The 23,188-nt window shown below is 37.7% G+C and overlaps 1 protein-coding gene across 2 annotated transcripts in view; it reads left to right on the top strand.

Annotated features, from left to right (window-relative positions):
* The window catches only part of LOC111584929 (oxysterol-binding protein-related protein 10), a 101,078-nt gene that overhangs the window by 15,685 nt on the left and 62,205 nt on the right, over positions 1 to 23,188 (top strand). For both annotated transcript variants that reach the window (XM_055017942.1, XM_055017941.1), the window contains exons 2-4: positions 2,691 to 2,866; positions 15,886 to 15,965; positions 20,496 to 20,564. In XM_055017942.1, the coding sequence (XP_054873917.1) occupies positions 2,691 to 2,866; positions 15,886 to 15,965; positions 20,496 to 20,564 (325 nt within the window). The remainder of the gene's footprint in view (positions 1 to 2,690; positions 2,867 to 15,885; positions 15,966 to 20,495; positions 20,565 to 23,188) is intronic.

Below are 23,188 nucleotides of genomic sequence, written 5' to 3'. Positions count from 1 at the left end.
CATTTATATTCTTCTGTTTGAAAAAGCTGAGCACAAATGGAAAATATCCAAACAAATCCTCTGGTAGTGACATTAAATCTGCTGTTCCAGGTGTAATTGGTTTAAAGCAGCGGCTCTATCGCTCTGCTGCTAAAGTCCGTCATCCTGTCATTACCTCCCATTTGCTGCAGTCTCATGCTTCAAAGGTGAAAAGTTCGCCTCCAGCCGAGTCCGTGGCCTCGCAGGTCACGTAATATCAGCAGCACTCTGACACGGGAGGCACAATATCAAAGCCCAAGGTCTGTTATCCGGCAACATCCATCATGTTAAAGGTCTGCATTGTGGTTTAGCTGCAAAAGCAAGAAAGCCTGGAGGGGTCACTGGTAAAAGCCTCCGTTCTGCTGACTGAACAGCAGATAAGACTTCATCCGTTCTGTTCATACAGGGTTTGAGGGGGGAAAAGAGAGATATGAACTGACGCAGGCAGATTGTTCCCCGGTCGGCTGTGGTCGACATAAATCAGCAGCTTTCCTGATGGAAGGAGGCAGCGCTGTAGAGGGGATCAGTTTTCACACTACAGTATTCACTGCATCCTCTCTGGGAACTCTGGAAAGTTCATGGGAAAATGTAAAAGATCCAGTTCAAGATGTTGTGCCAGATACTGCTCAGAAAAAAAATAAAATGACATAAGAGTCAGTATATAATTGAGGGCCGTTATCAGTCTGTTTCTGGTAATTTTAGGTGTTTTTGTGGTCATGCTGTGTCTTGTTGTGGTTGTTTTGTGTGTCTTTGTGCTCATTTTGTTTCTTTTTTGGTCATTTTCAGGCCGTTTTGTGGGCATTTTCGGTCTTTTTGTGGTCATTTTGTGCATTTTTGTGGCTGTTTTCAGGCTATATATGATAATTTCAGGTGTTTTTGTGCTCATTTCATATGTCTCTGTCCCTCATTTTGCATTTTTTTTGTAGTTATTTTGTGCGTCTCTCATCATTTTGTGTCTTCCCCCTCTAGAAACTTATGAATGGATTTTGTGCAGTTTTTGGACATTTAATGTACAAAACAATCCCAAAAAAATCAGCAGATTACTTGATGATGTAAATCAACTGCAGTAGATACAGACTGGTGACGAATTAATGGGAAAAAAAACAACAGAAAGTGTCTTACTAAGATGTTGGGTAAGATGTTTCTGAAGACAATGGATTTTACACAATAAACTGATGAATTATTTAGCTGATTGACAGAAACGTAACAATTTTGTTCCTTTTTTTCAATCAAAGCTGACGTGATAAATTTGAAGGCATCCGCATGGATTTTTGGAAACTCTTCGTGACATTTTCACCATTTAACTGCTTAATAAAGACGCAATTTGGCAGATAAAATGATAGTGTATGTAATAACATGCAACCAAACCTCTGCTGACGTGGTTTTTAAGAAGAAAACAAGTGTGAAACTGCAGCCTGAAGGGAACCGTTGCTTCTCTTTGAAATCTGTGACATCTATTAAAAAACAACACCTGTGAGACGGAGGTGGCAGCCTGAGATCTCTTCAATCATCGACCTCCAGGAAGCAGCTGTGTCCAGATCGATGCTGCAGCTTCTGTAATCGAGGATGGAAAGTTTGTTAACAGAAGAAGACGGGACCTCAGGCTGCTGTACACAAACATGGAGAGGTCATCCACAGAACAAAGCAGAGCAGACAGTCCGGCCTTGGAATTCTCTCTCCTGTACGTCTTCGGTTACGTGTCTGCCTGAATCTTCCTGCCACGATGTTAGATGAACGTGGCAGAGATTCAATTAGGAGCTGATTGAATGTGATTCATTAATCACAGAGGGGAGAACGTGGGCTTTAATTTCCACGCCTGGAGATGACCTTGCTAATCGCTACCTGAAGTCATTTGGAAGCGAGTTCAGGCAGCGTTAATGTTTTTAACGAATCCTGCACAAAGGCAGCGGCGGTAAATAACATCCTGCAGGCGTCGTCGCATGTTTTTATGGCAGCTCTCCTCCCTGCTTTCTTCTCCTCCTCACACACTGAAAAGTTTGTGCAACAGGAATTTAAAAAAGTTTCTCCAGTAAATAAGATGATGATGATAACGCTGGCGCTGCTGCTTCTATTCCCCCATCTTTTTCATTACTTCATTACTTTCTTAACCCTCGTGGTCAAAATTTACCCATTTTAAAGTTTGAAAATGTGGAAAAAATATATTTTCACAGTGAAACTTCTGATGTCCACATTTTCAACATTTTGGGGAAATCTTTGAACATTTTTTGGTGGAAAAACGATATTAAAAATGTTTCATAAGAACATTCAGAAAAAATCAACCAAAATCCAGTGAATTTTGCTGGATTTTGGTTGATTTTTATGTGAATTTTCTTAAAGAAAATATTAGAAGTTTTACTGATATATATGGAATCACTTTAGATATTTTTAGGACTTTTTTGGAAGATTTTTACTTATTTTTTTGGGAATATTTACAAGAATTTTCTTGCCAAATTTGGGGGGATTTTTAAAAAAAAAAAAAAAAACTTTTAAGGGAAACTTTTAAGGAATTATTGGAATTTTCTTCCTGAAGGTTTTGCACATTTTCATAAATTTGTGGAATTTTTTTGCTGAATTTTTCAATTTTCTTCAGACCAGGAAGCAATATTTTTTAGTGCCTGTAAATGAGGACAACAGGAGGGTTAACTTCCTTGTTTTTTCTCTCCTCCATGCAGGTACTTTGTGTTGGATCCGGACCTCGGACAGCTGCAGTACTTCGTCAACGAGCAGGGGAAGAACCAGAAGCCTCGGGGATCTCTGCCGCTGATCGGCGCCTCGGTGACCACCAGCGACGAGGCGCCGCACATGTTCATCGTGAACTCTGTCAACGGAGAGCTGTACAAACTCAGAGGTAGGAGCTCTGTACAAGACAACGAACAAACACTGAGAGGAGTGTGAGCGGTTAACACACTGTAGAATACACACTGTAGAATACACACTGTAGAATACACACTGTAGAATACACACTGTAGAATACACACTGTAGAATACACACTGGGCTGGTGAGATGGACACCTAGGTGTGGAAAGCATTTTAACCCTTTAAAGCAGGGGTGTCAAACTCATTTTCATTCAGGGGCCACATTCACCCCAGTTTGATCTCAAGTGAGCTGGAGCAGTAAAATCATAGCCTAACAGAGAAAGAAAATGACAAAAAATGAGATAAACGACACAAAACTAAACAAAAAAAGCGAAAAAAAATCACACAAATGACACAAACGAGACAAAAAATACAAAAAAGAAAACGACAAAAACATGAGACAAGCAACTAAGAAAAAGAAAAAAGCAACAAAGACAAAATATTGCAAAAATGAGGCACAAAATTCAGAAATAAAATGACAAAAAATGAGACAAATGACACAACACAGAACAATAAAGAGACAAAAAATTTCATTAAAAACTTACAAAGCGACAAAAAAGTGAACAAAAACAAGACAAGAAATTACACAAATGACATGATGGCTCCATTTTTTACAGACTTTTTTTCTTATTGCATTCTATGAATTTAACTAGATAGTGGCTATAGTTCAAATAATGTAAAATTATATATAATAATCAACTTAAATCCAAAATATGTAAAGTGCTTACTTTGCCTAGACTTTATACTTTGGTGTGTTGTGTATGAATATTAGATTTTTCTGAATATTTACCATGGAGGAAATCTGAAAAACCCTAAACTCTGTATAATCCAGCTCAGGAAGGGTGCATCTGCTGTGAAGCTCTGAGTAAATCTGCAGCACTGTGCTGGAGGCCTCTGGTTTCTCTGACCTGTATCCACTGAAGCGAGAGGCACTCCTCCTTACTGTTGCTCCACTTGAGCTGCTGGAATGTCCCTTCACCCTCTGGAGGGGGAGGATATCAGAATAAGTTGGCCTATATTCCCCAAATAACTCAGCGATCTGGTGAATGCAGCTTAGAGGAAACAATGATGCTACAGAGAAGAAGAAGGAGAAGAAGGAGAAGGAGGAGTTGTGCTGAGCAGCTCACATCCTGTGAGCTGCTCAGCACAACTCCTCCTTCTCCTTCTTCTGAAATACTTCTCAAAAGGCAACATTTATGCTCAAAAGCCTCAATTTACTCAAACAGCGGGCGACAAAGTAGTGCTTCCTCACCGGTCTGAGATTAAGATTGGCTGTCGGTTACCATGGTAACCCCTGAAGGCCATCATGGAGGAGGGGAAGTTGGGAGTCACTTTTCAGTTTTTTCCGGTTTAGCCAGTAAAGCTGTGTATAATCTCACCAACGGTCCAGAGCTTTAAACTTCACCTTTTATTCTCAGGCTGATATCTTTTCACTGCAGAGTTTCGAACACGTTTCTCTAATCGCCGGAGAATCTGTAGTGTTACGTGTGATGTGATACGAACCAGCCTGAGGGGGTTCTGGCTCTAATCCAGAGGAGCTCTAACCGCCAGGTAGACGGAGACGGTTTGGCTGCCGAGCAAAGGTGAAGAGCAACTTGAATTTAATCATGTCGGATGGAACATGAAGCCATTTATCATATAGAGAGACGGTTCAGAGCAGCTCATTAGGATTCAAAGCACAGTCTTACATGTGCATCGGAATAATGAAACTAAATGTTTTAAATTTGTCATCAAGGCTGATTCTCTGTCTAACGTTTGTGTGGTTTCCTGTTAAGTGGATTTTTATTTTTTTAAGTAACTTTCACCGGTAATGTGGCTTATTGACCGGCCTTTCTGTGGGCGGGTACACATTATTTATTGTTCGATTTAGGCCAGAATATTGAGCAAAAGTAGGTCAAAAGCAGCACTTTGCTGTATTTAATGAAACAGGCTGACCTTTTTGGTTTCACAGTGAGATGAAAACAGAATTCCAACACATTTTAGATTCCAGAATAATAATAATGTAAGCACGAACATCTTCTATCTAGGAAATGACGGATGAGAAAGTTGAGTTTTTTTGCACTTGAATAGATAGAAATGACAGAAAAATCATAAAAATCAACTTCATCTGTCATAACCACATCATGTCTGTTGCATATTTTCAGATGTTTAATGTTATTTTACTTCATCCGTCCTCTTTACGGACATAAAAGTTGGTTCTTCTTGCTCCCAGAAGTAGAAATAGGAGTCAGTTTTTTGTCTTTTAATTTTACTTTTCTGCAAAGACTGAATAATTTCATCTGAAAAAACATGGATTAATGTGTACTGATGATTAAATACAATCTAAAACAAACGCAGTGCACTATTAGGCTCAGTGTTTGTTTACAAATTACAAAATTCCAATATTCCAGACTTTTCTAGACTTAGATTTCCGGACTTACTGGATTTTTCTCACCATTTTTGCCATCTGTCGTTTGCTTCTTTTTTGATTGTTTTCAAATTGTTTTGTGGGCATTTTCTGCCTTTTTGTCGCCGTTTTCAGTCTGTCGTAATTTTAGGTGTTTTATGGTCATTTTGCAACTTTTTGTGTGTCTCTCGTCATTTTGTATCTTTATATGATAATTATATGTCTCATTGACTCATTTTGTGTCTTTTGAGCCTTTTTTGGTTAATTTTTGTGTTTCTTTGTTTGTGTCTCTCTACGGCCATTTTTGGTCATTATCAGTCTGTTTGTGGTCATTTTGTCTTGACAATTTTGTGTCTCATTGAGTCATTTTGTGTTGTTCAGTGGTCATTTGTGTTATAACACAAAATAACAAAATTGTAGAAGAATCTTTGCGTAAAAACACCATGTGGCGTTTGGTTTTAGATGGCCATGTTGATTTTAGGCCTGAAAACAGCAAGTGTCAACTATGTTACAAAAAGTCCTGCAATTATATATTGACCGAGCGCTTAAAAGTGAGTACAAGCACTTAAACAGCTATTAAACCTAAAATGACCACTAAAATCCTCTTAAATATTTAATGTTAGCTGCTGGTTGCTGTAATCATCTCCCCTCCTCCCTGTCAGTCGTCCATTCTCTCAGTAATATATGTTGAAAGTGCCCCGGCTCATAACGTCTCACAGAACTTTAATCAGATGTAACTGCTGGTCCAGGCATTAATCATCAGACTCACCATCATCATAACCAATAACGTCTCTCACAATGCTGTAATTAAAGTGGCTGTAATTAGACGGCAGCGGTGATCGACTGAGGAGGAGGTTTCTCTCTGTGTGGCGCTCGGATATCGTCTCTCTGGATGGATATTGACATTTAAATAAGATGCACACTCCGGCACGGGTGTTTATTGTGGTTCATTTTAAAAGGCGACACGGAGGAGCTTCTCATTACGCTGTTAGTCTGCTCAGTTTGCAGCTCAAACCTCATGAATTCATCAGATGAATGGAGCTGCCGGCATGTCGCCTCACAAAAGCATTAAGTTTCCTCAGCGTCTACCTGAATGAGAACATGTACCTAAGTAGTCCACATATCACTCCTATCACCATATGAACAGGTGTGTGTTAGCATCGCTGCATGAGGAGGACGCCTGCTTAGTACAGACGACACATTATCTGTAATCACAGCTGGGCTAGTGCACACACTGCAAAAAATGCTCCTCTCAAAACAAGAAAAAAAGCTTATTTCAAGGAACTTTTACTGTGAAATAAGTGAAAAAAATCTGCCAATAGAACAAGTGAAAAATGGCTTGGTAAGATTTCTTGAAATAAGATATATTTAGAATACTGAGATCTTAGAATTAGCTGGGAAAACTTATTTTAAACTACATTTTACCAGGATTGTCAAGCTTAGGTGTCCTAAAATAAGCCAGATATGCTAAAAATTAGCAGTTTTTCACTCAAAAATAGATTTTTGTTTTCATTTACCCTCTAAATCTGAGCTGTATTAAACTTATTTTGAGTTTTCTTGTAAAATACAACTCAAAACAAGATAATTTCAAGATTGTTTGACTTAACAAGATATTTAAGATGCATTGTCTTAACCTTCCTATTGTCCTCATTTATGGGCACCAAAAAATATTGATTCCTTGTCTAAAAAAAAATCCAAAAATTCAGCAAAAAAAATACCCAAATTTCTGAAAATTTGCAAAACCTTCAGGAAGAAAATTCCAATAATTCCTTCAAAGTTTCCCTTAAAAGTTTAAAAAAAAAAAAAAAAAAAAATCCCCCAAATTTGGCCAGAAAGTTCTTGTAAATACTTTCAAAAAATGACTAAAATCTTCCCCCAAAAAATCCTAAAAATATCTAAAGTGATTCCATATATATCAGTAAAACTTCTAATATTTTCTTTAAGAACATTCACATAAAAATCAACCAAAATCCAGCGAAATTCACTGGATTTTGGTAGATTTTTTTGTGAATGCTCTTAAGAAATATTTTTAACATTTCTTTTTTCCACAAAAAAAATGTTCAAAGATTTCCCAAAAATGTCAAAAATGTGGACATCAGAAGTTTCACTGTGAAAATATATTTTTTTCTCCACATTTTCAAACTTTGAAACTGGTCAATTTTGACCCACAGGACGACACGAGGGTTAAGTGAATTTATCTTAAATCAAATGGGATGAGACATTTTGACTAAAAATAAGACAAATAGACGTGGTAAGATTTAGAGTTTTTTGCAGTGCATCACAGAGGAGAATCCAGGATTTAGATGCTCTGTGGTTAAGTGGTTCCTTCAGACTGATTTCTGTGGATGACGACAACATGGATGAAGAGGGGAGCTCGTTACTGCATTTTCTTTTCTTTTTCTTTTTTATTAGAAACACAGCTCAGTGCAGGTGTTTCTGTATGAATGCTGCGTTCTCTCCCAGTGGGAGAGCACATCTCAAATGCAGCACTTGTGTGATCGTCTCATTTTCTCCGAGCTGCCTCTTCACCAGGAGAGGCCTTTAGTAGACGTTCTCATGGCGGTGGCAGATGTCGGCGGTGCAACTGACTGACAAGTGCAAATTGAATTCTCCCCACACTGAAATAACCTCCAGCAGTGAGCCAAAAGAAAACACTTAGGTCGTAAAGAAAATATTCAGAGTTTCATTTTGGGGATGATGCAATAATTTATGAACCTGAAGATTAGATCCTCATTATCCAGCCACTGACAGTGATGCTTTTGTTTTCATCTTTTTGTCATTTAACCTTAAATCATCACAGTTTTAAAACAAGAAAATCCTCAGAGAGAACAGTACTCCTCCAAGGCTGCTCATTCCCGTATATGGCATTGTCAGAAATGCAGCTTTTGTTTATTAGTTATTGATGATCAGAAATCACAGCAACATAGAATGTGACCATTTAATATAGATGTACCCACAAACAAAATGACGTTGCGCTGAGCACAGGCTTGCGTTATGCATGTGTACGTTATGTACGGATACCGAATCACGTGACCTAAATGTGTAGCGGGCGGAATTGATGGGACTCAGAAACACCCCACAATTTAATCAGTTGTTCCTTGGATCATTTCTGACGGATAAGTCCTGATAAGTCCACAGTGGTGGATTTGTAGTAGGATCACAATCATGTGATCGTCAGCAGGCAGCTGACGTAGTGTTCACTTGTTGCCATGGTTACCTAACCCTAACCCAGACTCAACTTCCTGTATAAAACGTGGATCTGACCCCGTCTGGTTCCTTCTTCTGGGTCGGTAGGTGAAGACAGAGGGATGATTATTGGACTATCTGCTTCACAAAGGTCCCAAAACTTGTCAGATGCTGCCTTCCCCTCCTTACACCACCAGAGAGGAGTTTTTAAATGCTGTTAGACGATTCAACAAACACTCTTTAGAGGCCTTGACTCGACCTCCTTTACTCCTGTTTTGGACACTTTATCTGTTCTCACTTCAATGTATTCAGTCAATATGTTGTGTTTCTTCTTCATGCTGCACGATTCAGAGGTTCAGAAGAGGTTTCTCCAGATTGAAAAGCTTTCAATTTCACTATGCTTCAATATTACTTGGAGTTTTTATTGCCTTTTATTGTGCTTTCGAGCTGTTTTTTAGTGAGGAAAAAAGTTGTGAGGGATGTTCAGCTTCTCTCTCTGTTCTGGCTCATTGAGCACAAAACATCAGGAGAGTCAAATGCAGCAGTTTAGATCTGAATGTTTATTGCAGACCTGAAGCAGCGCTGGAGCTGTGATCTGTAAATAAGTCTCGTGGGCCTGATGTGCTCCTTCATGCGAGGACCTGGAAAGTCCTCCGGCGTCCCACTTGAGTTATTCTGTTCTGCAAAGGTGCTCAGAAGTGCCGCTCAGAGCCCCTCATGGACCCTTTGGAGAAACTCGCATTTGTACAAAATTTACAGCCGCAGTTTATTCAAAAACTACCTTCAGTGGATGAACAGGGTTAGAAGAAAAAGCAAACTAGTAGTTTTCAAACAACAGAAATGTAATAGAAAATGATTAACTTCACATACTTGTTGGGTTTTTGCTTCCTAAAAGGTTTTGTCCTTTTCCTGGTGCTCTAGGCAGTCTTATGCCAATAGTCTCACTGTATTCTACAGATGTGCAGGTGTTGGTGACGCAACAGAACAGCTTTGCAGGTGTGTTTTTCTAGAAACATCTGCATTCGACACATTTATGAGACCTCGATGAACCTCATAAGTTTAGTTTGCAGGAAATCTCCACTCTTTATAAACGGAACAGATAAATTTGTTAAATGAGATCCTCACATTTATCATGGTAGTTGCAGTTGGATATATGTTAATACTGAGATTCTGATGACAAATGACGCATAAGTTATTGTTAAATTTAGCAGTTTTTCACTGAAAGGAACAACAACTGACAGTATTTAACCCTCTTGTTGTCTTCATTTACGGGCACCAAAAAATATTGTTTCCTTGTCTGAAAAAGATCCAAAAATTCAGCAAAAAATTCCCCAAATTTCTGAAATTTTGAAAAACCTTCAGGAAGAAAATTCCAATAATTTCTTAAAAGTTTTATTTTTAAAAAATCCCCCAAATATGGCAAGAAAATTCTTGTAAGTATTTTCAAAAAATGAGTAAAAATCTTCCAAAAAATACTAAAAATATCTAAAGTGATTCCATATATATCAGTAAAACTTCTAATATATTTTTTAAGAACATTCACAAAAAATCAACCAAAATCCAGCGAAATTCACTGGATTTTGGTTGATTTTTTTTGTGAATGTTCTTAAGAAACATTTTTAACGTTTCTTTTTTCCACCAAGAAATGTTGAAAAATTTCCCAAAAATGTTGAAAATGTGGACATCAGACGTTTCACTGTGAAAATATAATTTTTTTTCCACATTTTCAAACTTTAAAACGGGTCAATTTTGACCTGCAGGATGACACCAGGGTTAAGTTTATCCAACTGTATGAGCTGAGCAGAAGTTTAAAGTGTTCTGGTGCTGCGAGTCATGAATCATCATGTAGGTAGAAAATGCTTGATTCTGATGCTTATAGAGCTGAATAAATGATACTCAGTGAAGTTTAAGAGTGTTTTTGAAGAGAGGCCCGAGTGCTGCGGTGGAATTAACTCGGTACATTTACTCAAAGGCAGTACTTATGTACGATTATGAGGCTTATTTTGTACTTCACATGAGTATTTCTATTTTACTACTTTAGTAAAATATGATTCTTGTTTCTCCACTGCATTTATTTGAGTGCTGTAGTTAGTTGAAGATGAAGATTTTACATGTTTCATCACATATCAACTCGGTGGTTTTCTACCTTTTTGGTTTCTAATAAAGCAGGGTGTAGTCAGGTTCACATTTCATATCCGTATGAGCTGTAAATGGTTCCACAAAATAATAATTTAAACTTCCCTCATAGTGCCATTGCAAGAAATGTTCACATTATCCAACATCTGTCCAGAAATCTAAAATTAAAGGGAAAGTACAACAACCTAACAGCAGATTTGTGTATCAAAGATTCTTTATTTCTCCTTTCCTCTCCTATTTCTCATGTTTGAAACCCTCTGATTTATCTGGTGTCCCTTTATATAAACATTGACATGCTGCCGACACGCTGGAGCTTCACTGTTAATAATGGAATGATTTCTGCTAAAGATTCTAGAAAAAGTAACACAAATTTGAAAGTGTCCAATTTTGACCCATCCCTACATACATCAGTGGCTTTTAACTCAGAAAATATTCCTAGTATAAAGGTACATGTTTGCATAGCTCCAATAAATATACTAAAGTTTTAAAAATCTGCTGTTTTTATGGCTGTCAGGTGGGGCTTTTTTGTATTTAATTGGCTTTTAAAGGAATGAGTCACTTGTTAAATTAAAATCACTCCATCATTCTACAGAAAACCTGATCTCTGATTATTTCATTTGCATTTAATGGTTTCACATTTTCAGAAACTGAGGGACTTTTGACGTCCATGGGATATATCTCCCATACATTTTTATTACAAATTTTAAAAAAATGTTTTTTATGTTCATTATGATCATGTCTTTACAAATTCCATCATTATTTATTATGGAAACAATCACTTATTAATAAAAAAATGACTGGATATCAGTAAAATATCAACTAAATAACCGTCCCAATTTAATAACAACCACCTTCTAATGCGCTAAACAGTAATAAAATGAGCTTATTCAAAAATCGTTTTGATTGTGTTCTTTTTATTAAGTTCATGACAGATATTTCTTCTTAGGCAATATATCCGATTTTATATAGAAAATAACAAATTCTAATCCCTTTCCACTAAGTTCCCCATTACAAAACCACCTCTCAAGGAAGTGTGTTAATTCCAGATCACATGACCTGCTCCACATGATGTCATTTCCTCCTGAAGAAAAGACTGGCCAGACTCCAAGGCTTTCTGAGTTATTTAATATAAAGTAGTCAACAGGTTCACTGCAATATCTTTAGAAATAACTTTCAATTTACATTTTACTCACTTGTATATATAATTTTGAGGAGAATCTTCCTGTAAAAATGCCACGTGCTGTTTTCAGTCTGTTTGTGATCGTTTTAGGTGTTTTTGTGGTCATTTTGCAATTTTTTGTAGTTATTTTGTGTGTCTCTCGTCATTTTGTATCTTTATATGATAATTATGTGTCTCATTGAGATATTTTGTGTTTTTCTGTGGTCATTTTGTGTCTTTTTTTGTCATTTTGTTTGTTTATGTAGTCATGTCGTGTCTTTGTAGTTGTTTTCTGTGTCTTTTTTGGTCATTTTCAGACTGTTTTGTGGTCATTTTAGGTCTTTTTGTGGTCATTTTGTGCCCCTTTGTGGCCGTTTTCCGTCTGCTTGTGGTAATTTTGTGTGTCTCTGTGGTCATTGTGCAACTTTTTGTAGTTATTTTGTGTGTCTCTCATCATTTTGTATCTTTATATGATAATTATGTGTCTCACTGAGTCATTTTGTGTCTTTTTGAGCATTTTTTTGGTCATTATCAATCTGTTTGTGGTCGTTTTGTCTCTTTTTAATGTAGGATTTTTGATGTATTTGAATCAAGGCTTTAGTCGTCATGATGGATAAATCAAGCACACTGTTGTGCTCAGGTGTGCTGATTACCTGCTGCACTCCTTCCCCTTTGTTTCTTACTGAGAGGATTCTTTGTTTGTGGTGAGTTTTCAGAGCGTTTTAGGGATTAAAAGACGTTTGTACTTAATAATATAAAGGTTTTGGTTCCTTAAGTAGAGGAAAGTAGAAAAAAAGTTGCACAATGACATGAAAAAACTGAGCCGACCTCCAGCTGAAACGTTTCAGGATGTTATCAGTCAAATCAAAGACCTTGTTCTCTAATAATTAGTCAGTGAAATGGCATCAGAAGGATATCGTTTTCCGGTGTGACCTGGAGGGTGTCGACAGTCAGCGACTTCTCCGACCGGACGGCTGCAGCTGTTAGTCAGCAGGTCTGTTTGTTCAGATATCAGAGCGGCCAACGGGGGGAAAAGCCTCGAGCATGCAGAGGATCAAGCTGCTTCCTGCGCTGCTCACGGATCGTCCAAATGAATCGGCTGCTGTTTGTTGAATACAGAATGTTCAATTTAGCGCAGAGGAAAAACGAGGAGGTTCAGGAGGCAGCAGCCGTCAGGAAGCAACACCATCACATAATCAGGGAGACGGGCGGCGAGTCGGTCATTATTTGATAGTAAATGAGATCGTTGACACCCAGCAGGTCATCCTCATCAGCCTCTGTCTAGAGCAGGAGTGTCCAACATGCGGCCCACGGGCTAAAACCGGCCCTCCAGAGGGTCCAATCCGGCCCTCAAAGTGTAAAAATTCCAGAGAAGACATTAACTGCAGATTGGAAATTAGTAAAACTATAAATTTAAAATATTTTCTAGATCATGAAGTAAAATACTAGATTGTTCTTTTGTCATTTTATGTCTCATTTTTGTTGTATTTTGTCTTGTTTTTGTTGTTTTTTGTCTTTTGTTGTCTGACTTTTGTCGTTCGTGCCCCGTATTTGTTGTTTTGTGTTTCCTTTTTGTCTCACTTGTGATTTTTGTTTATTTTTGTCATTTTGTTTCTTTTAATATTTTGTCTTTTTTTGTTGTTTTTTTGTGTTTTTTTCGGTGTGACTTTGTCATTTATCTCATGTTTTTGGCATTTTGTGTTTCCTTTTTATCTCGCTTGTGTTTTTCTCGTGTCATTTGTGTAATTTTTTGTCTAGTTTTTGTTTGTCCATTTTTTTTACCGCTTTGTAACTTTTTTGTCTTTTTTTTGTTTTGTATTGTGTCGTTTGTCTAATTTTTTTGTCATTTTGTGTCTCTTGTTTGTCATTTTGTGTCTCGTTTTGTCATTTTGTGTCTCGTTTTGTAACATTTTGTCTTGTTTTTGTTGTTTTTTGTCTGACTTTTGTCATTTTGATCATAAAGTACAACACTATATCATTCAGTTCCAGATGACTAAATGTTGTGTTCCTTTGTCGACACTCTGTGATCTGGAAGTTTTAATATGGAAATGATAAACTGAGGTATAATGTTGTTGAAATTGAGCTTATTTTTCTTGAGAAATTTCAGGTTGTTCATAATTTAAAAAATAAAAAGATAATTCCTTAAATGTGAACATTTTCAGAAAGTAATTTTTTGCACTAAAACAAAGGAAACATGGATTTGTTGTTATTTATCGGTTATTATGCTGTGGTTTTACTGGTCCGGATCACTTGAGATGAAATTGGGCTGAATGTGGAACCTGAACTAGAATAAGTTTGACTCCCCTGTTTTATAGCCTGAACTATAATCAACAAAAACACACATAAATAAATACTTTACTGTCCTAGTTGACCTCATCCTTCCTCAGAAAATTTCCAGCAGATCCCAAAAGAAAAATATTTATTTTTATCTCAGTTCTTACTGTTCTTCATTTGATTTTAATTTCAAATGTTGTATTAAAGTTTAGTACATTTTATTACCCAACATTAAGGTTTAATCTATCTTTCACAGGCAGGAAAATAATAAATATAGTCTTCTATTGCTAAAAATAATATTAAAAATACCACCTTCCGGCAATAGTACACTATTTATTTACTGGCTGGAATGTATTCTGAATAGAAACTCCTTGAGAACATGGAAAGAACCTGACCCAAGTGGCTTAAATATTACAACAATTCAACATTTGCACTTTTAACCTTTGCCTCTGTGTTGTTGGAATCCCTTCTAAAGAGTAGTTTGCCTCTAAAACACGACAGTTTATTAAATATGCTGTAAAAAAGCAGCTTAAGATAAGTCTCAGATTTTAAAAGAACCTTGTTTGCACGAGCGTCTTGTTCCTCCAGCTGCTCTGGATGGATCCTGGGCAATAATTTAAAAGTTAATCTGTGGCGATGGAAGTCACAGTACGGTAATAAAACCAGAACGGTAGTACACTTAAAGGCAGATGGTTTCTGAAAACTGCTTGACCTGAGTTTGAACTCAGTGAACAAAAGTTTATGTACGCTTCCAATGTAGTTTCCGATGACTCTTTAACTCAGAATTTTCTATGATGGAATTATTGAAACCCATGCATCTTTGTCACTAAACAACAAAAACAGTCATGCATTTTAGCTCTTTTGGTTCTTTCATAAATTTATTACAGAACACCTCTCAAGGAAGTGTGCTGATTCCAGATCACATGGCCTGCTCATTTTGTGTCTTTTTTAGTCATTTTCAGTCCGTTTTGTGGGCATTTTAGGTGTTTTTTTTGGTCATTTTGTGCATTTTTGTGGCCGTTTTCAGTCTGTTTGTGATATTAGGTGTGGTCATTTTGATTTTTTTTTGTAGTTATTTTGTGTGTCTCGTCATTTTGTATCTTTATATGATAATTATGTGTCTCATTAAGTTCTTTTGTGGTTTTCTGTAGTCATTTTTGATCATTATCAGTCTGTTTCTGGTTGTTTTGTCTCTTTTTATGATAATTTTGTGTCTCACTGAGTCATTTTGTGTTGTTCTGTGGTCATTTTGTGTCATTTTTTTGCCATTTTGTGCGTTTTTGTGGTCATGTTGTCTCTTTGTGCTTGTTTTGTGTGTCTTTGTGCTCATTTTGGGTTTTTTTTGGTCATTTTCAGACTGTTTTGTGGGCACTTTAGGTCTTTTTGTGGTCATTTTGCACCCCATTGTGGCCGTTTTCAGTCTGTCTATGATAATTTTAGGTGTTTTTCTGGTCGTTTTGAAAATTTTGTAGTGATTTTGTGTGTCTCATCATTTTGTATCTTTATATGATAACTGTGTGTCTCATTGAGTCATTTTGTGTTTTTCTGTGGTCATTATGTGCATTTTTGTGGTCATGTTATGTTTTTATGTGGTTGTTTTGTGTGTTGATACCTGTCAACTATGTTATAACAAGTCCCACAATTATATAATCTATGAGAGAACCAGAATGTCCGATTGTTTTTTTTTTCGTGACAAACGTTTGTCATTCCATCAGTGTTTGTAAACTCAAAACGGACATGATAGACATGATCTTTACCAGTGTTTGTAAACTTTTGTTCACAGCTGAAAGTATTTATTAGTGATTCTGGGTTAGAGGAGGTGAAAGTGTTTGACTGAAATACTTACTTTTCGTTCTGTTTTTCTCCATAGCCTCTGACGCCAAGGAGCAGCAGTTCTGGATCAATCAGCTCCAAGCTTGTGCCAGACGTCACTCTGACAGCAGTGCCAAGGTAACACAACAACCACAAACACACTCTAACACCCTAACAGAGATGTAAACATGTCGCTGGTCCGGCCTCTCGGTCTGTTTCTCAGGAAGATGAGCGAGCGGAAAGTCTGGACACTTCCCCAGAGGATCCTGTCCCTGGTGTGTGTTTAGAAATGTGACAGTCTTCCATTTTTACCAACTCAGGTTAGATTCATGAGCAGTTTGTCTCTGGATTGAGTCCTCCACTCGGTGGAAACCCTCTGAAGTGCCTGAAGGAAATCCTGCCCTCCTTCTCTCACTTCTGTTACTCTGCTGGCTTTCAGTGACACATTCCTTCTCTGCCATTTTTCATTTGAAATGGCATAAAGTCCCTCAAGACTCCAGAGTTTTCTATGAATCCAACATTATTTCCTGAAATTCTTTTCTCCTCTGGTGATTCTCATGTTCTCGACTTCCTGTCGGTGCAACTTCACCTCTTGACTCAGTAAAAACATTAAGTTTTTATCAATTAGAGATTTACTGTTCGAAGAGAATAATTGTTTTGCACAGTTTAGTTCTTGCAAAATCTTGAACTTTCACTGTTCTCACTCTAAAGTGTTGTACAGCCAAGTGATGCCAACTGAACAGCCTTCATTTAGGGTCAGTTTGCTTGTTTTAATTGCTTGTTAGCATTTTTTTTAAATAGTGGAAGACATTATCAGCAAACTAAGCAGTCAGCTGATGGCTGAGCACACTGTAAAAAATGTTTGCACATTTTATGGTGAAAAACTGTCAAACCATGACGGTAAAAATCTGTAAATTCTACAACAGTTTGATGCAGTTTATATAACACAGAATTACCGTAAATAAGTTAATCAGGAGAAAAGTGTGTTTTTTAGATTTTTGTTCTCTTGAAAAAATACATTTCCTGACTCCTGCATAGGTTTTAATGGAAATATGCTCTAATATGTACAACAGTACTGTAATTTTTGCTTTTAATTCTCAGAAAGAATGCAGTTTTTCAAAGTTAAATGTACATATTGCTGTACTGCTAATGGAAACATGCTGCAACAATAATAATAATATAAATAATAAATAATAATAATAGTAATTTCTGCATTTATTACATGTAAAAAGTGCAATTTGTACAGGTCAAACTGATGTACTTTTGTTATAATAATGGACATATGCTTTAATATTTATGACAGCTTTAACCACAATTTTTGCTAAAAACACATATATTGAATGTTAAATACACAAACTGTTGTGCCATTAATGGAAAAATGCTGTAATATTTATAATAAGTTACACAAACTGTACTTCATACAGTATTTTCATGTAAATGTTCAAATTTTTAAAGGTTAAAGCTTGGATATGATCTTGAAATGAATATATGGAATGGAAATATGGAATGAAGCACATTTTTTCACCCTAAAATTAACAATATCAAAACATTTCTTAACCGTAAATGTAGAAAATGTTTTACCAGAATTTTACGGTAGTGTTCTTGGAACCACAGCTGCTGGAATTCTACCGTTAAAAACAACAATTTTATTGACAGAGCTCCTTGAAGCTGCGATGAGCCGACGACGGTCTCAAAAACACAGATTCAGACTTTCAGGCCTTCATCTGTAACAAACCTGAAGAACAAATCCTGTCAACTTACAATGTGTGGATTTCTGTATCATTTTCCTTCTGAGATGAACATGTATGGCTGAAATATTCGTGTAGCGTAGAGTAGTGTGACAGTGTTTAAGCAGAGTTGGAGGTGAGCTGGTGTGCTGGAGCTGGGGAGGGATGCATGAAGAACCAGACTTCATAAATGTGCAAGTTTCAGAGGAAAAAACTGTGCAAAGTTACATCTAAGCCATTTGAAGGGAAGAAGGGAATCATTCACTGGGGAAAAAATCTAAATATGTAACTTTTAAAATGAGTTTAATCAATTTAAAAATGATCTAAAATATGGTTGAGATATTTAACCTGTTGCTTGATTTAAATGTTAGGAAGATGTTTTAAAGTCACATTATACAAGAATAAAAGTTGCTTATAATATTGAACTAAATCACTTTTCTTTGCTACACTGGCATTCAGTTCCTCTCTAGTCTTTATCTACCCCTTCATTGATTTAAAATGTATTTATATATTAAAGCAGTTAACTATATTTACAATTTAATGGCTGTTCAGTTTAACATGTTGTTTAGCTTTTAAACTCTGATGCTAAAGAGACTATCTATAAAGACTTCCTCCTTTCAGTCACCTGATTATTTCCTCAGTTGGTCGTTTGGTCCAAAAAATATTAGAAAATGGGTAAAAATGTTGATTAGTGTTTCCGAAAGTCCAAAATAATATCCTCAGTTATCTTGTTTTGTCCACAACCCAAAGATTTTAATGTTGTAGAGGAGGAAATAAACTAGAAAATATTCACAATGACAATTTTGACCCTTTAATTTTCTTAAAAATTACTCAGGTCGAATATTTAATTATCAAAAAAGTAATTAAATAGTTAATAATAACATTAATACTAGTAATTACATCCCAGACAATTGTTGCAGCTGTAGCGTAAACTGTATGAAGCTTAATCGTGGAGATTTGCTTGTAATATAATTTAAAAAACCCATGAAGACGCTGATGTTCTAATAGCTCTTAGATAATGGATTTCACTAATTAGTTTGTATTTTGGGGTTTGAACTTTCATTCTGATGAAACAAGTTGAAACGGACGACATGAAAGTAATAAGACTGAGTCAGCTGAGTAGGAGGGTTTCAGTCTCAACGCACCACATGTATCATCATCATCTTCTTTCATGTGTTTTTCAGAGATTTCTTTCATTTTCCGACTCTCCTCCACTTTCTTTCCCCAAAAGCTTATCAGGCCGAACAAATCTGCAGCCTCAGACCTTAATAAATGTCAACCCCATAAATGCCACGTCTCTGCAGACAACGGCTTCGAAAACAAACTTTGTGCATCTGACTTTCTAACGAAGCAGACGACTCGATAAAGAGGCAATTAATGAAAGGTTGGAAGCAAAAATGAAACCCAAAAACAGACAAGTGGGAAGAATATGTCAAACAGGCAACAGAAGTGGGGCTGAAAAAATGAAGGCAATGAAAAATTCAGGAGCGACTCCCTCTGCAGAGCTCATGTGAAACTTGTCTTGCTCGTCTAATTCAGGAATATTTCTGGCAGCTCCATTGACATAAGACGCAGCGATTTATGGAAATACGGTGCAGTCGCTGCTGCTGCTTTATGTCGAGCTAAATGGTCCTCTTCATATCTTCCTGACAGATTATGTTGAGTGTAGTAGAACCACCTTCATCCACAGCTGCTCTTTTTTTAAAATATGGGTTTCATGGATTAATATTTGGGCATTTTTTCGCTTTGGCGTGGGCTTCAAGGGATTAGTCTGTGTCTGTGCGTGAATGACTGTATCTCTGTGGGGTGTATTCCTGTTCCTATGATCCAGCAGAGAATGAGGCTTGTTATAGAGTTCCTCGTGGAGCTCCACTGCCGGCGGTGACATCCTGGAAACCAGCGGTGCATGAGCCGAAGAAATAATCCAAACTTTGTTGTTATTTCTTTAAAAAACTTTTGGTGTTAAAGTTGAGGTTGTAGCTGTGTTCGTACAGTGTTTTGGAGCTCGTTTGGTGACCAGCATAATTAGGAACATCTCTGTGATCTAATGCAGTTCATCCATTCAATCTGACCCGATTTCACTCTTTCCAAAGTATTTTTTTTTGCCACACATCTATCTGAGCTGCTGCTCTACTTGAACTCCTTCGTTTGGGGAAGGAACCCCTCCACCAACCCAGAGGGAGCACCGGTTTCCAGCAGAGAACCATGGCCTCGGACTTGGAGGTTCTGATCCTCATCCCCGCAGCTTCACACTCGACTGCAAGCCGCTCCAGTGCTGCTGAAGGTCTGAGGAACCAACAGAACCACATCATCCGCAAAAAGCAGAGATCCTGAGGTCCCCAAACTGGACACCCTCTCCACTCCAACTGCATCTTGTGATCCTGTCCATGAAGACCACAAACAGGATTGGAGACGAGGGGAGGAGTCCAACACCCACTGGAAACGAGTCTGACTTTGTGCTGTGTACACCGACATATCTCTCACTTTGGTTGGACAGGGACCGAATGGCTCGTATTAGAGAGCCGGTGGCCCATACTCCTGCAGTGCCCCCACAGAGCCCCTCAGGGGACACGGTCATAGACCTTTTCCAGATCCACAAAACACATGTGGACTGGCAGGTCAAACTCCAATGACCCCCTCAGGAGCTCCGCAAGGGTAAAGAGCTGGTTCACCATATGTTAATCCCATAAAATGTAATTTGTTTCAGTTGTTTTCCTGAAAATATCTACGATTACAACTTGCATGAGTTTGCTGAAAATAATCCAATTGACCGTGTGAACATAGCTCTCATCAGTGAAACTCCTCCCTGTCGATTCAGAGTCCGTCTTCGGTGTTCCTCTGTGTGACTCGCATCGTTTCCCACTCATCAGACCATTCAGTTTTCTCTGAGTGACTAAATGATTCCGTTTTTCTCCTTCAGCTGATGTGTGTTTGCTTTCAGGTGAGGAAGCTGAAGGGCTCCGATGAACACCTGAGCGTGGAGAGAGCAGGAGGAGGCCAGGAGGTGCTGGTGAGTCAACAACCGCAAACACAGCTTCACCTTTAAACCTCTCCACAACCCCCCTGCAGGGCGGAGATCTCTCCAGTTTGTGTGTCTTTTTAAACAAATACCGCATCATGCCGCCTCATTGCCGCCTCATTGCCGCCTCATTGCCGCCTTGCTTATTCAACACATAGCTCTTAAACACTTGAAACTGCTGCACAGCTGGAGCTGGGGGGGACGTCCAATTACTCTGCTCAGCCATGATGAGAAAAGCAATCAGAAAATGGGAGAAAACTGGATAAGCGAAGAAAAATGGAAGGAGGAAGCTGTCTGTTTGCTGCCCCACGGAGCTAAGCGGCCGTTTTGTTCCCGTTCGGTGACTGTCGGGTTTTTTCCAGCTGTTGTTACTGTATCCACTGCTGTGGTCTAATCCTTCCCCGAGCCGCGCTGTCTGCCGCTCAGATCGTTATCGCAGCTTCTCCGCTGATGAGGCGGCCTCGGCTACATCTCCGATAACGCGGCTCTGTGGCAGAAAAGGAGGATTTATTTATTACAAAAAAAAAAAAAACAGGGTCAGGGATTCATTTTTCCCATGAGTCTTTATACGAAACTAAATGAAAGTTGACTGATTCAGGTAGATAAGAGGAACACAAATGAGGTCTGTTTGTTGCTTTTCTTCGCAGCAGCATTGATGGTACAGCAGTAGGGTGGAGAAAATGGTAGAAACCCCTGTAAAGGTCCAGCAAAAAAAATCTAAATTGTGTTGCAGAGTAGTAAATCAACACATTTTTGGCACTCTAAAACATCATGTTGTTAAGTAGAAGTTGAAGTGCAGCTGTGAATAACTGTTCTGGAGCATAATCTTTATTAGCATATGGAATTAGCAGCTCTTCTTCTATTTATCCTCCCATCACACAGTCCAGATTTAGACCAAACTTCCACAAAATCAACAGAAGACAACTTGAAGTTTACCCTCACTATTGTTTTGAGGCTTTGAATGACCATCACACCTGTACACAACATAAAACTATGACGTTCATGTCTGTTTCATGTGTTAATTTCAAGAATATTGCAGTGTCACCATTGTGTCACACAGATCTGGTGTTTTCATGTAGCTTCAGTGGACATTTAAGTCAAATTCATCTTCTTTGGTGCTTTAAAAACTTCCTGTTTTTCAGCATTGAATCGATAGAAGTGGGCTTTTTAAACAACAATTCACAAAAAAGACTCTTTCATGTCAAAACAGAAACAGATTTCTACAAAGTGATTTAGATTCATTAAAAACGTAAAATGTAAAATAAGTGATTGCATAAATTTTCACTCCCATCAAGTCAATATTTAGAAAATGAACCTTTGACCACAGTTCCAGCGTTGAGCCTGTGTGGGTAGGTCTGGATCTGTCATTTTCCCCCATTCTTCTTTGTAAAGTTGCTCAAGCTCACTTTGACATGAAAGAGTCTTTTTTTTTGGTAAGTCCTTAGTCAACAAAAACAAATCATACACACCATCTTTTCTTTGGTTTACTTCACTACAATGGGACACATAACAGTTTCATGTCTGCTGTACTGGAAGTCCTCGGTTTACGACGTCCTCGACCTACGGCATTTTGTCATTGCGTCAGAACTGGTTACGTGGAACTAGTTGGCGAGCGGATGAATACAGCGTCACACGGCGCTTTATGACGGCTTTGTTTCCATTCTCCGGTTGTGTGCCATCTTGGATTGAGCTACATTCACAAACTTTTTTCCTTCATTATGACTCCCAGCGTAAGTCAGACTCTTCTGATGCTTCGAAGAAAAGGAAAGCCGTCTCCATCGAAGTGAAATTAGATGTAATAAAACGCTCAAGTTGTAAAAAACAGTGCAACATATTCTGTTTTCTTCTTGTAAAAGGACTCCTCCATGCATGAAAGTCGTTGGTATTCATGACTTTGCTGAAGAGCTGATCGCTATGGTGATGCACGTAACGGCTTTGCATTTTTGCCGGAGTTCCAACTTATGGTGAAAACCGAAGGAACGGAACTCCTATGTAAGTCAAGGACCACCTGTATCGACTTACGTTATTTATCACTGTAACAGGTGAGGAAATCAAGTTGTTCCTGAAATCAGCCATGAATTCACCATTTTGCTGGGATATAATATATATGTCCTGAAGATTTGAAGACTAAACTCTGTAAATCGAGTGAAATTTCAGGATCATTTTTTCGCTCTTGAACAACCAATTTCCAGGCTTTGATCCAATCCAGTGGCCCAAATCTGATTAAATTACTTCTGAACAACTGGGCCCATGTGATGCGATCAAATACTCTGTAACAGCCACTAAATGAAGCTTAGAGAAAGATTTTGTCGACTGCAGTTTTATTTTTCTTTAACCTTTATTTAATCTTGGAGTGTATTGGGGTATGAAACAATGTGGGCAAGTAAGAAAATAAAGGATGTAAGCATACAAATCACTGGCCAGTAAAAAATATTAATCAACAAAGTTAATAAAATAATTAAAACATAAATAGATCATTTAAGATTAAAATCCACATGCATCAGCAAAAACAAGAGCAGGAGCGGATAGAATAAGATGGAATTAAAACCTGAACCAAATTTGGGGGATTTTTTTTTTTTTTAAATGAAACTTTTAAGGGAGACTTTTAAGGAATT

This window comes from Amphiprion ocellaris, chromosome 15 (assembly GCF_022539595.1).
Source record: "Amphiprion ocellaris isolate individual 3 ecotype Okinawa chromosome 15, ASM2253959v1, whole genome shotgun sequence".
Lineage (NCBI taxonomy): Eukaryota > Metazoa > Chordata > Actinopteri > Pomacentridae > Amphiprion > Amphiprion ocellaris.
This window is presented reverse-complemented; position numbering and strand designations above follow the sequence as displayed.